We start from the raw sequence: 12,343 nt of genomic DNA on the forward strand, positions 1-12,343 counted from the left end.
GACCCGAGGGTTTGGCCCTGTAAAGGATTTGCGGGATCTACTGAGCTACGAACTGATCAAACTTAAACTTAGGCGGTATAGCCATGGCAGTGGGTGGCAGGAATTGTGATAGTATCGTGCGTAATAAATAATAGAAACATACTCTAAATTAAAGATAGGGGTAGCCGTGGCCCGTTACTATCCAAGGTAGCCTCCCTGCAAGCAGAGGCATGCATAATTATACCTCGTATATAATCCTCAGAGGCAGCGCGACCATTCTAACCGGGGCAATCCTCGTAGTTAGAGGTGAAGATCGAATTAAGGTTCAAGTCTGTATAAAGCTCTAACTAAGGTAAGTAGTGTGCCTTGGCTCTAGCAGGTAGCAACGTCATCCTCATATCATTTCGTTACACTCGGTGACAACTTCCATACCAGACACCCGAAACGCAATATACCCCTCATAATACCCCGCACCCTTTTCAATTGGAGGTCAGACGAATTTACCTCCCTTCGAGCTGCCTTCGAGGCATTATCACCAGAGAAGAAACAATGTCCCCTCACAAGCCTTGGACTATCAATGTGCAACCCCATCCGGGTTCGAGCCCGGACGAAGTCGCCAGGGAGCCGGACTGGGGATCTGGGCATGGTCATCACATTGGGGTAAAAAATAATAGTGGCCGGGTCCCCGGGATCACTCCCTATGACGAAGACTATCACCACTATGTCGAAGAGGCGAAGCGTGATCTAGATTCGCTAAGGAAACAAGTTAGTGAGGGGAGGCTGGTCAACTTCCGGGATCTCATCCAGAAGCAAAAGGTACGACCATCATTAGTTGAACGTATGAGAAAAAGAATTTCCTCGAGAATGACATTTTCAATAAAAACAGGACTTCCACCTCCGTTACCCCGCCAATAGATCCTTGGGTTGGAGATATGTTCTCGATACAACCGAGGATTGGGTCAAGAACGAGGAGAACTGGCCAGCCACTTTGAAACGCAAGGAGGCGGATAAGACGGCTACTATAGAGAAGAATCCCGGTGGGGTTAAAAAGCCTCCCAAGGAAGAGCATGAGGCCATGCCGTCTTCTGAGCCAGCCAAGCATAACGATGCCTACACAACCAACGGGGTGCCTGAAGATGAGAAGCTCCGCAACAAGTACACGCCTCAGGAGCTCGCACTACTACGAGCTCTCGAACATGAGAGGGACTATGTCAAGAATTTCCGAGAAAATGATGGAAAGCACAAGTCGCCTCAGACTCATAACCGACGGGAGCTGTCCATTGACGAGCGGGATCAATTCACCCCCGACAACTGGCTCCCTCGCTGCTCAGATCTCATTCGCCTGACAGGCAAGCACCCTATGAATGCCGAGGCACCTCTGAGCGAGCTGTTTGACGCGGGTCTGATCACGCCAAACGAGCTTCATTACATCCGCAGCCATGGCGCTGTGCCTAGGCTTCTATGGGAGTTTCATCAGCTTGACATTGAATACAACGGTCAGGTGAAGACGCTATCTATGGACGACCTGAAGAAGTATGACACCATCAATATCCCCATTGCTATTGCCTGCGACGGAAACAGACGCAAGGAGCTCAACCTGATCAAGAAGAGCAAGGGTTTTAGCTGGGGGGCTGGTGGCGTGAGCTGCTCATACTGGAAGGGCCCGTTGCTTCGGGATGTGTTGCTCTCCGCTGGGATCCCGGAGGATCTTCCAGAGCGCGAGAACAAGCGGTACTGGGTCAATTTTGAGGGCGCCGACGAGCCGAGCGAGGGCAAATACGCGACTTGCATCCCGTTCCAGTACGCCATGGATCCACGGAACGACGTCTTGCTGCCATACGAGATGAATGACGTTCCGTTACACCCGGACCACGGGTATCCCGTGCGGTTGATGATACCTGGATACGTGGGCGGCCGATGCGTCAAGTGGCTCCGCAGAATCTGGATCAGCGACAAGGAGAATGATTCCTACTACCACATCTACGACAATCGAGTGCTTCCCGCCTTTGTGACCCAGAAGGACGGTCCGTTTGCCGAGGCCCTGTTCCACCACCCGAGTTCTGCCTGCAATGAGCAGAACTTGAACTCAGCCATTGTGAAACCGGCCCACGGCGAGAAGATTCCCGTGTCGGAGGCACGCAAGGGCCGTAGCTACCGCATTCAGGGATACGCGTACGATGGAGGCGGGCACGAGGTGCAACGCGTCGAAGTGTCGCTCGACGGCGGTAAGACCTGGCTGTACTGTGTGCGCAGGTTTCCCGATTTCCCCATCCGGCATGGAAACAAGTTCTGGGCATGGATCCATTGGCACGTCGACGTTGAGATTTCCCATTTGCTCCGAGCTCCGAGCATCCTCGTCCGGTGCTTCAACGTCTTCAAGAACACGCAGCCGCGACAGCGCAACTGGAACCTCATGGGCATGATGAATAATTGTTGGTACGAAGTCCGTCCGGAGATGGTCGATGACGCCGGATCGAATGTGCCAGCCATTTTGTTCCGACACCCGACCGAACCAGTTGGCGATGGCGGCTGGATGAAGCCGAGCGTCGAGAACCAGATGGCAGAGGAAAAACTCAAGGCGGGGACGCCCCAAAAGCAGTTTACTCGCGAGGAAATCGAGAAGCACGACAAGAGAGATGACTGCTGGATCGTGGTTGACGGCAAGGTATACGATGCGACAAGCGTACTGGACTGGCACCCCGGTGGCGTTGCCGCCATCCTCAGCCATGCCGGAAAGGTTCACCAGCAGACTACCGAGGAGTTTTCAGCCATTCACGACGACTTTGCATATAAGAAACTTAACGGTAAGTTACTATAGGCTAGGCCTAGCAGTGGCAGCAGTGGGGGCTAACACGAGCGTAGAGTGCGTCCTTGGTGTCGTGACGGACAAGGCGGCCAAGTTCATCAAGGACAACGCCGAGGCGGCTGCCAAAGAGGCCGCAGGGTCCAAGTCATCCAAGTCCAAGGTGACGCTAGAAAGGCACAGATGGGTGCCGGTTAAGATGATCAACCGGCAGCAGATATCCAAGGACACGCGCACATATACTTTCCAACTCCCGGAGGGCAGCAAGCTGCTGGGACTGGGGACGTGCCAGCATGTCGAGATTGGCTTCCACCTCAGAGACCGGATGCTGATCCGTAGGTATACTCCAACTAGGCCACTGCTGCCGCCGCATGCCAAGGGTGCTGTCAAACGACACGAGACCGGGTCAGGCCACTCTATGGAGGATGGCGACGGCACCTTTGACTTGACGGTCAAGACGTACTTCCCCGACGAGACACAGCCCGGCGGTGCATTGTCGAACATCCTGGACTGCATCCCTCTAGGCGAAGACGTAGAGATCAAGGGCCCGACGGGGGAGATTGAGTATCATGGAAATGGCAATTTCCTGATTGAGGGTAAAAAGCGGCATTTCAACCGCGTCTCATTGCTGGTCGGCGGCTCCGGCATCACGCCGGCATACTCCTTGATCGCCCGTATCATGTTAACCGAAAGCGACAAGACCAAGCTCAGAGTCGTCGACGCCAACAAGACTGAGGATGACATTCTCATGCGAAAGGAGCTCGACGACTTCGAGAAGCAGTCCAAGGGGCAGCTCAGGATCACCCATGTGCTGAGCAACCCGCAGGACAGCTGGACCGGTGAGAGGGGATTCGTCACCGAAGCTATCATGAAGCGGGAGTTATTCCCCCCAGGCAGGGACAGCGTGGCGTTGCTGTGTGGTCCACCGGGTCTCATACAAAAGGTGGCGCTGCCGGCATTGACAGGTGAGTTGGCGCCCGCTATACCAGCACCGACTATATCCACTGACTCGGGGTGCAGACTGGGGATATGTCGAGGATGATAACCTCTTTGGGTTCTGATGAGCAACCCTTGTCTTGCTGGGGCGCTGGCGACTGCCTAAGGGTTCCTGTTTCCTATGTACATGACTGTTCGTCTTCTAACAAAGGTATTGCATGACTCAACATGGTCTCAAACTTGGAGGGTAGCTGTCGATAAGAGGGAAATGTTCGAGAGGCCCTGGGTAATTACGGTTCTCTCGTGGCACTCATTTTGAGTAGTTAACACAGAGTTAGATCATTGTCAATCGTTATTAATTTATCTCAGATCTCGTCACGAGTAGTGCTCACTGTTTCGCTTCACGATCATGATGTTAAGCATACATATACGGAGCATAGGTGCCATCTGGGACTAGAGGTCATCATATCCGTAAAATTTTCATTTGTATTGCAAGTAATATGATAATAAAGACCGATATCGAATGATATATGCCATCGACTACAATCCATAACAAATCTACCACACAGAGTCATAACCAAAACTGCCCATTACAAAAACTGCGCCGCGTAAAGCAATCCTAATAACGTGTAAGAAAGCATCAAAAGAACGGTAGCATCTTGTAGACTGTCGTGACCCCATTGGAAGATCCAGAGGAAGAAGAAAATAATACCAGGTACGGAAGACACGAGAATATACAGCATCATCTTGGCACCAGACTTCTTCTCCCTGGCGACGATGCCGTAGAACTGCTGCCTCTTCTGCCCCGATATGCTGACGAGCTCCTTTTTTTGCGGGATTCTATCGACCGCATCTCTATCACTGCATCTATCGTGAGGGACTCCTACCAGGCAGTCCTCCGAGTCTACTTTTTGGTAGAATCTATCATGAAATTCGTGCCGTGAGATGGGAGGTTCGCGATCCATAGGTCTCGGTTCGTAAAAGTAGGCTGCATCGTCATATGGCGGTATCCCCGGAAATCGCTCGCAGTATCGTTGCCTAGACCATTCCTCGAACTCACGGATCATCAGTATCACTTGTAACATGCTAGACAGTTTATCTGACCTTGAAAAATTCACAATGTGAGAACTTCATTGTCGTGAACCAACGCCGGATGCCCTTGGCCCGATAATACTCCTCCCTTATCTTTCGAAATAGGCCCTCATTACACAAGTCTTGCGACTCAATCTCACTAAGCAGGAGCGATCCTAAAGGCATTAGGAGTGGAATATACCTGGAGCTTGAGGGCATTGGCACTATCGAGGGACTTCCACCACCTGGCGTTATCGAGGCGAGAGCATCAGAAGACTGCGTTGATGCGCCCGGTCTTGGAAAGTTTGTTGCTGTCTTTCCTGCGGATGATGATTCTGGTCCCAAATCTATATTTCCTTGATGTCGCGTCTGGCTTTGAGCTATGTCCTCGGATGCTTGGTCGATGGTTTGCTCCCTGATTTCGACGATATAGTGGGCGTAGACCTTCGGGATGTCAGCGGTTCGGCGCTCTCCGCATCTCTATTATGCAATGTCAGCTAGCCTTTTAAAACCCCATACTAGCTGGGAACATACACAAATCCAGCTCAGCCTTGAATGTCCTGGTCGTAGTGTGTTTCTCTTCGGCGCCAGCGGCCACCAATCCCATGGCGTCAGCGTCGAGCTCTCTACAAGCTCCTTGGTCTTGTCTATCCACGAGAGTTGGGCCTCGTCTGTGACTGATATTTCCACGGGCTTCGAGAATAGTAACTCGGAGACAACCTCTCGAAGGGTCCCGTCGGGGTCAACGCCTACCTCTTGTTCGGAGGCGACCTTGGCCATTGTCTTCAGCTTAGACTCAAATGAAGAAGGGTGTATCAAGGTGTGCAGTCTTGGCATAAAAGCCTGATGATATGCGCCACTAGCTGAAACAGTCGGTTGCTTCTCGTCTGCAACTGGAGGACTCGGAATAATGGATTCCAACTCTCCCTGGTCGACGTCTCTAGATGCGTCCATGAACTTGGAAGAGCTAGTTTCAACAAAGTCAAGTTGATGGCTCTTCTCAACGGTACTAGCTCTTGAATGTATGAATGCGCGGATATTTTCCTTGTAGAGGCTGAATGCCCGCCCCGTAGTGAGGAACTCCGTAGTTGCGTCCAGTTTAGGCAGCGTGCCATCATCAATGGTATTAGCGTCAGATCCACAGTCGTCAGTGTCTTCGCTCGCTTCGCTAGCAGCATCCACATCGTTTGTAGCTGTGTTTTCTATACCCTGCCCAGCACTAGCAGTAGAATCTTTCTGAGCCAGGAAGCGATCAAGCATGGACAACTTGCCCTTCTCCTGCTCAAGCGCGATGTTAAATTTCTCGAAAACGGTATTGTCCACCGGCATGACTATTCGTCGAATCTTGGACGAGATAAGGGTTCTCTCGCTCCGCAAACGCAAGAACCTGACAGCAAGTTTCTGGGAAGGTATATATCCCTCAGACTGTAGGTCTAGGAAGTACCTCTTCAACAAGCGCCTATGGTTCCGCACGAATCTATCTCCCCCTATGCGTCTAGTCGCATCCTGGTACAGAGATAACAGCTCAGAGTCGTCAGTAAACTTTTTCACCAGGTAGTTTACCGCGGCTTGCCGATAGTCCGGCGAGACCGAGGTAGATGCGGCCAAGGACGCAATATCGTCCGGTATTGAGTTGATAGACTGAACATCATCATCTTCTTCAACAAGATCTTTTCCAATAACTGGGTTGCTATAGCCGTAAAAGTTCATGGGCGGTTGATTCCCTGCGGTATACTCCATGTCCACAGCAGACCCATGTGATAACGAAGATAGCTCTGTGGCACCTGCTTGATCTGACCAGGGCGCACTCCAATGTCCTATAGATAGGTCTTCGGAGCTGGAATCGCTGCCTTCTGTGGCGACCTCACGATCATCAGCAGAGGCTCCGGTCAAGTGATTAACTCGACCGGGGTGGTCGCCATCTCCGTCGTGCCTCGATGTCTGGGACTTGGCCTTCGGCGCCCGTTTTCTGGCATTGAGCTTTTTGATCTCATGGTTTACCACGAAGATACACAGAAGGTGGTCTATCTCCTCCTCCGACGCCTGGAGATTCTGCACTGGATACTGCTGTCAGCGTCTATTGTCGGCATTCACCAGCAACACCTCAGACTTACTAAACTTCTTGCGGCAATCCAGCATATCCTTTGCAGCAGCCTCAATCCCCTTGACGTGTCGTCGAGCGGAGTACTTCCTCAGCCAGTCCGGAGACAACTCAAGACTCTTCTTCGTCCGGAACTGGTAGTGATAGAAGATGGTTATCAGCGGGAAGAAGTTCTCGAACAGGTAGTGGCACCGAGAGCGGACGGCGACTGTACCGGATGGATCAGCTAAACGCCCCTAGATTCCGCGACGATGTACTTACAGGTCAGAGGGCCTTCCTGTCTTTGTTCAGAGCGAGATAGCCAGACCTTTGACTCCGCCGTCAGGTCACGGTAGATGATGATCAGCTGCCACAAGCTTGCCCATAAAGCTAACTTATCGTCCGGCTTGGGCTGGTGGGAAGGTGTGACTAGGGTATCTAACTCCTTTAGGATATCATGCTCCATGGAGTGAATTCCGAGGTAGACAATCCTTCTCAGGTGCGTCTGGATAGAAATCGGCAACATGGCAGTCTTCCCAGATAGATCCTGGCACCAGAAAAATGGTATCTTCCAGATGCTGAAGAAGCAGGCCATATAATGGACCTTCCTCACCAAGCCATGCTACAACGAGTTAGTTTAGATAGTGTACTTGGCAGTTAGGGGTTTTACTTTAGGGAGGCCATAGCCATCCCGGGTGTATATCATCAGGAACTTGTGGATAGCTAGGGGAAAATCTAATTCACGCTCGCTATGGGTTTCGAGTTCTTGCTCCACCCACTGCCGGAGCATTTCATAGCTGACGGGGTGGTCGCTTGAGAAGGCAGCCTTCTCAAGCTGGCTATCCTCGTCCTCACCCTGCCATCGATACGGTTGGACATGGGCACTCAATGCTGGTGACCCAGGCTTGTTCGAGAAGAGGACCGAGATAGGCTTCGATCTTCCGGTAAAAGTCCGACCACCTTGAGCGCTGTAGATAAACTCCTTCTCCGGGCTTCTGGACCAGACGTCTGCACAGTTATGTTAGCGTTTATGTTCGTGGCGTGCCAGAGATGTCTCGGAGTCCGGGGTGGAACATACCGGGACCCTTGGTTATGACAGGCCACAGCTCAACAAGAGTCGTTCGAGCACAGACTAGATGCGAATGGTGCGGGAATGCTTTCCTGCACGTAGGACAAACGTCATTCTCGCTGCACTAAGATAGTTTCAGCTTTTACCGTCACCGGGAGACTAACTACGGAGATATTCATTCGTCTTACGCGAGTCTTAGACAGCCGACACGGCAGACAGGCCCCAGACTTGCGAACATCGGCCGTCTGGTCCGGGCTCTGTAATTGTCTCGGCCGTTTCCCACGTCTTGGAGTTAGGTTGGGGTTAGGGTTAGAATTGGAACCCCGGGTTAGATACCCTGTGACACCATCAACCGGAACCCGTAGCTCAGGCGCATAACTAGGCTGAGTACCCTTGGATGCATTGGTCTGAGGGTATGTCCAATGGTCGTCCTGTCCCCGAACGTCTTCGAGACTAATGTGTGGGCGCAGGAACGGCTCCTCAGGCAGCTCCGGGAGGACGGGGCTGGAGTGGTCTGAGGACGATGTGCTCCCTTCGTTTTGGACCGGCTCTTGATAGGTCTCGTCGAGCTGTTCTGGTATATCCATCGTCTGGTCTTGGTTCTCCTGTTGTCTTGCTGTTTCCTAATGTGAACTTCTGTAGGGCAGCAAGAATCGGCTAACATCAGCTTCTTCGTTCAATGCGACGACCTTCTCTCTTGTATATATTATACCGCGGGATTAAAGCCCCTTGTGATTCTTCGTTGGAATGCCTTGGAGTCGATCGAGTGTCGTAGGTGAGCGAATCTATATTTGATACGCAGATGTGATGGCGAGTTCGATGGAATTCGTGAGACGTGTGAATACACCTTGGCCTCCAAAAAGACGATCATCAACCCCGGGGCCCCAGAAGCTTCTTGACTGTCAGCGACGGATGGTATTTCTTAGAGTGGTATTAGTTGCTCTGACTCTGGAGAATAAATGTCTGACCTCGGATGCGGGGTTAGACGTGCTTTCGTCAAACTGCAACGGCGGCGTAATCTGACTGAAGAATTCGGATGCCTCCAAGAATCTGCATGTCCGTAGTCAGAGCCAGAATGTTCCGCCTATTATGTACAGATACGATGACCCCGCACGAGCTGGACAACCTGTACCTCCTTACAGAGGTACGGAGAACACGTGCCGGCTTCGGACATCACATTTCAGCCCTAAGCGCCGACTATGAGACCCAGCCTTGTCCGTGAAAGGGACGTGCTTCCTCTCCGGTCCCCGGATCCAAGTCATCATCCGAGTGATCATCTCGTGGCTGGATGAGTTTGCTTGTGCAGCCTTTTCGTGTGATGGGTTCTCCAGCAGCGCCGTGTTTAGACTAAACCAGGCTGACCTACCTGTGCGCACCCACTCGTACTAATCCCCTCCGGACCGGGCGTTTGAAGCCGAGGGCATGCTGTAAAGGATGTTTTCTGGTTTTGCGTATATACAATCTTTGGTATCACGTGAAGGCCATTTCCTCCTGCACTACATACGCTTACATAGCGATGGCTTAAATGTATTATCCGGCCAATGCCAACGCCGGAAATGTGCACTGGGCATGACCTCAACCGCCCCAGACATATATTAACTAGACACTCATGGAACTCTACCGGGCCTCTGTGAATTCCATGGTAATCGTGATTTGATTTGCCCCATCTGGTGACACTGTTCAGGTTGCGCCCCCTCAGTCCCCTTCGTCGAACCCAAGTTCCTCCCGACTGTCATCGCGGAATGGGATGCAGGTCCCCTCGATTAGCTCTCGGCATCTTTCGCAGCAAATGTCGCAACAATTTGCTTCGCTTCATCAATGTCATCCAGTTCGTAAGGCTTGAGCCCGAAGCAGATCATGAAATTCGTCCAACCGCCGTAAGACTTGACAATAGCACGCTCTGCCGGCGTGAGGGGGGGCTCTGGGACAAGGTGTCAGCTGGACAGGCCTCTGAGCAAAAAGCATTGGCAAACTGTAACGTACGGAGTGCATCGGTAGCGGGCATCGTGACGAGCTGTGAGGCGTGATACTGATGGGTGATGGGCAATGGGCGGTGCTCGTAGAGTACGAGGTGGTAAATGGTGGTGAATTCGAAGTGAACCGGGAGAGAACTGACAGATTCTACAGGGAAGCGGATGCTACGTGTACAAATAAATACTTAACTTTAATACTAGCCGTAATCGTCCCGTGATTTAGCGCGGGGTGCCTGATATACCGGCGCCATGTGTACTTTTTACTGCTACATACTTATGTACAAGTACGGAGTACGGTTGAGTTCAATGGAACCGTTGCTGGCGTACGTCATTTTAATTGGTGTGCATAAATCCCACGCGGTTAAGTTCAACATTAATTTGGGTTTGCGTGCCTGTATGCAATGATGGTAAGTTGGTCCCTTGGTGCATACTTGCGTGTATGTTCGTTGCTGGATTGGAGGTCTCCCGTCGTTGAGTGGGAGGTTACACATCCATTGTGACGTCTATTGGGGCACATAGGGCTGGGTCCCCTTGCCTTCGACCTGCTGTAACACTTCCCCAACCACTAGAAACGGAGGCTGTCTAGTAATACACAACGCTGCCCGCCTCTTACTCAAAATGGGTGCGAGGATTTGTCCGGCTAGGATGGCCCCGGCCATCTTTATCCAATAGGTTGCTATGAAATTTTCCCTCACGAGGAAGTCCATGTTGACATTCGTTTTTGGAGCAAAGTTAGTTGGGGCCACTGGAAGCGACAACTGCCCATCTTTGAAGAAAAATTGATCAGTTTACGCCATCATGATCTGATGAAATCAGTTTGGTAATACTCGGCGATATAACGCAACCGTTCTGCGTGATTCTATTAACGAGGATGTTCTACAAGGCTTGTTCCAACGAACTATTCAGTTCCTGCGGCTGTCTGCCACGGCGACCAGCTCTTTGCGGACAAACCAACCCATGGTCCGCTGGTACGAAGGTGTGGTGGAATCACGTGGAATCGATCTAGCCTAATTAGGCACCTACGCTCACTGGCGTCGCGATCAGAGGATCGCGACCGCCCTCAACGATCATGCGATCCAGATATCCCTGATTGTTCCTATTGAGATCGGTTCAAATACACCGCTCATTGAGAACGCTGCAAGGGTGCACAAGATCGCACGATGGCTTCAAAAGGTCTGCTCAATTAGTTATAAATAGGGCACAATCTGCCGTATCTCTTTTGTAAAAAATCAAGGCTATTTTTCATCCATTCAATGCATCCATTACATAAGCTGCTATCATTCAACCACGCACGACAGAAGGCATGGGCTGGAGCTGGTCATACACGGCCTGGGCCGTCGGCGGCCACGGAGGCACTACGATATGATAACCCGCTGGCTATCTATTAGCGATACGTTGATTCAAGAGAGGCTTGGTACAACGCACAGCCCCGTGGAGGCATCAAGACGAATCAGCAATATCGGAAGCAATCGGGTCTGCCTCTACGATATAGTAAGGCAAAGCTCTAGTGGTGCCTTGATTGGAAGCAGATGGGGAAGCAATGTAGATTGCAGCGGGGCGTTAGAGACTGGACTAATGAAGAGATGATGGCCTATTTAGATTGGAATAAGGCCGAAGATGATCGGATCGAGGCCCAGGTAGCTACTGAGATGGAAGGTATCCAAGTCGGAAAGGCATGCCTGATATTTGGAGGGCGACAGAGATAGATTCTGAGGAACAGCAAGCATTATATATAGCTGGATTCATAAACAAATTGAAGAACTAGTAGATCTTTTGATGGCGAAGTTCGAGAAACTCGGTCGCTCGGGCTGTTGCGGACTGGCCGCGAAAGAAGATGCATCGCACAACAGCGAGACGGGGACCTTCGTGACTTCCTTCGGAGTAGTCTAGCTGTGACACAAAGATATGTCAGACTCCAGGACGAGCCGGATTTTGACAGGGGCCAGCTAACAATTAAGGGCGCCCAGCAATTGATAATAGGGCAAATTATCTGTTGAAGCCATCGCTCAGTCAAGGCTGATATCACTAAAGCTATCAGGTAATCGAATTGTATCCATTGAACCAAGCGTCAGCATCAACCGATTCTGCGGCCTACCACCATCCAGCACAACCATCTCAGCGCAACGACCTCCCGACACCTAGGGTCAGATGAGAGAGGGATCCCTGTGCGTAGCCTCATAGCCAGGCCCAACCCTTTGGAGCTAAAGCTTTATGCATCCCATGAGCAACATAATTGTCAGACTGCGATTGTGTCACCCTCCCCGTTGAGCCCATCTTGACTCTCTGCCGCCACATCGGCGTAAGTTTGTCGTTGTAGATAGTCCATAGGCGGGGTAAAAAATGTACGTCCTGAATGCAATATCGCAAGATATCATCAGACAGTGGACGCTCATTGAACACCTTGTAACTCCCCCCAAGCTCAGGTGCAAAAA

The 12,343-nt window shown here is 51.4% G+C and overlaps 3 protein-coding genes across 3 annotated transcripts; 1 reads left to right on the forward strand and 2 right to left on the reverse strand.

Moving 5' to 3' along the window:
• Positions 1-528: 528 nt before the first annotated feature.
• Positions 529-3,843, forward strand: ACO1O0_007645 (uncharacterized protein; the record flags this gene model as incomplete). The annotated part of the gene is made up of 4 exons (XM_083197013.1): positions 529-795; positions 866-2,783; positions 2,842-3,747; positions 3,803-3,843. The coding sequence occupies 4 exons, from the start codon at positions 529-531 to the stop codon at positions 3,841-3,843; spliced, it is 3,132 nt and encodes a 1,043-aa protein (XP_083048221.1).
• Positions 3,844-5,136: 1,293 nt separating this feature from the next.
• ACO1O0_007646 (uncharacterized protein) lies at positions 5,137-8,052 on the reverse strand (the record flags this gene model as incomplete). Its single annotated transcript, XM_083197014.1, has 6 exons — positions 5,137-5,169; positions 5,324-6,846; positions 6,904-7,098; positions 7,152-7,491; positions 7,540-7,864; positions 8,048-8,052. 6 exons carry the CDS (start codon positions 8,050-8,052, stop codon positions 5,137-5,139), a joined length of 2,421 nt encoding a protein of 806 aa, XP_083048222.1.
• A 1,649-nt stretch (positions 8,053-9,701) lies between these two features.
• ACO1O0_007647 (uncharacterized protein) lies at positions 9,702-9,943 on the reverse strand (the record flags this gene model as incomplete). Its single annotated transcript, XM_083197015.1, has 2 exons — positions 9,702-9,859; positions 9,922-9,943. The coding sequence occupies 2 exons, from the start codon at positions 9,941-9,943 to the stop codon at positions 9,702-9,704; spliced, it is 180 nt and encodes a 59-aa protein (XP_083048223.1).
• Positions 9,944-12,343: the final 2,400 nt, after the last annotated feature.

This window comes from Amphichorda felina (genome assembly GCF_050947745.1).
Source record: "Amphichorda felina strain 45539 chromosome Unknown scaffold_7, whole genome shotgun sequence".
In the NCBI taxonomy this organism is placed as follows: Eukaryota; Fungi; Ascomycota; class Sordariomycetes; order Hypocreales; family Bionectriaceae; genus Amphichorda; species Amphichorda felina.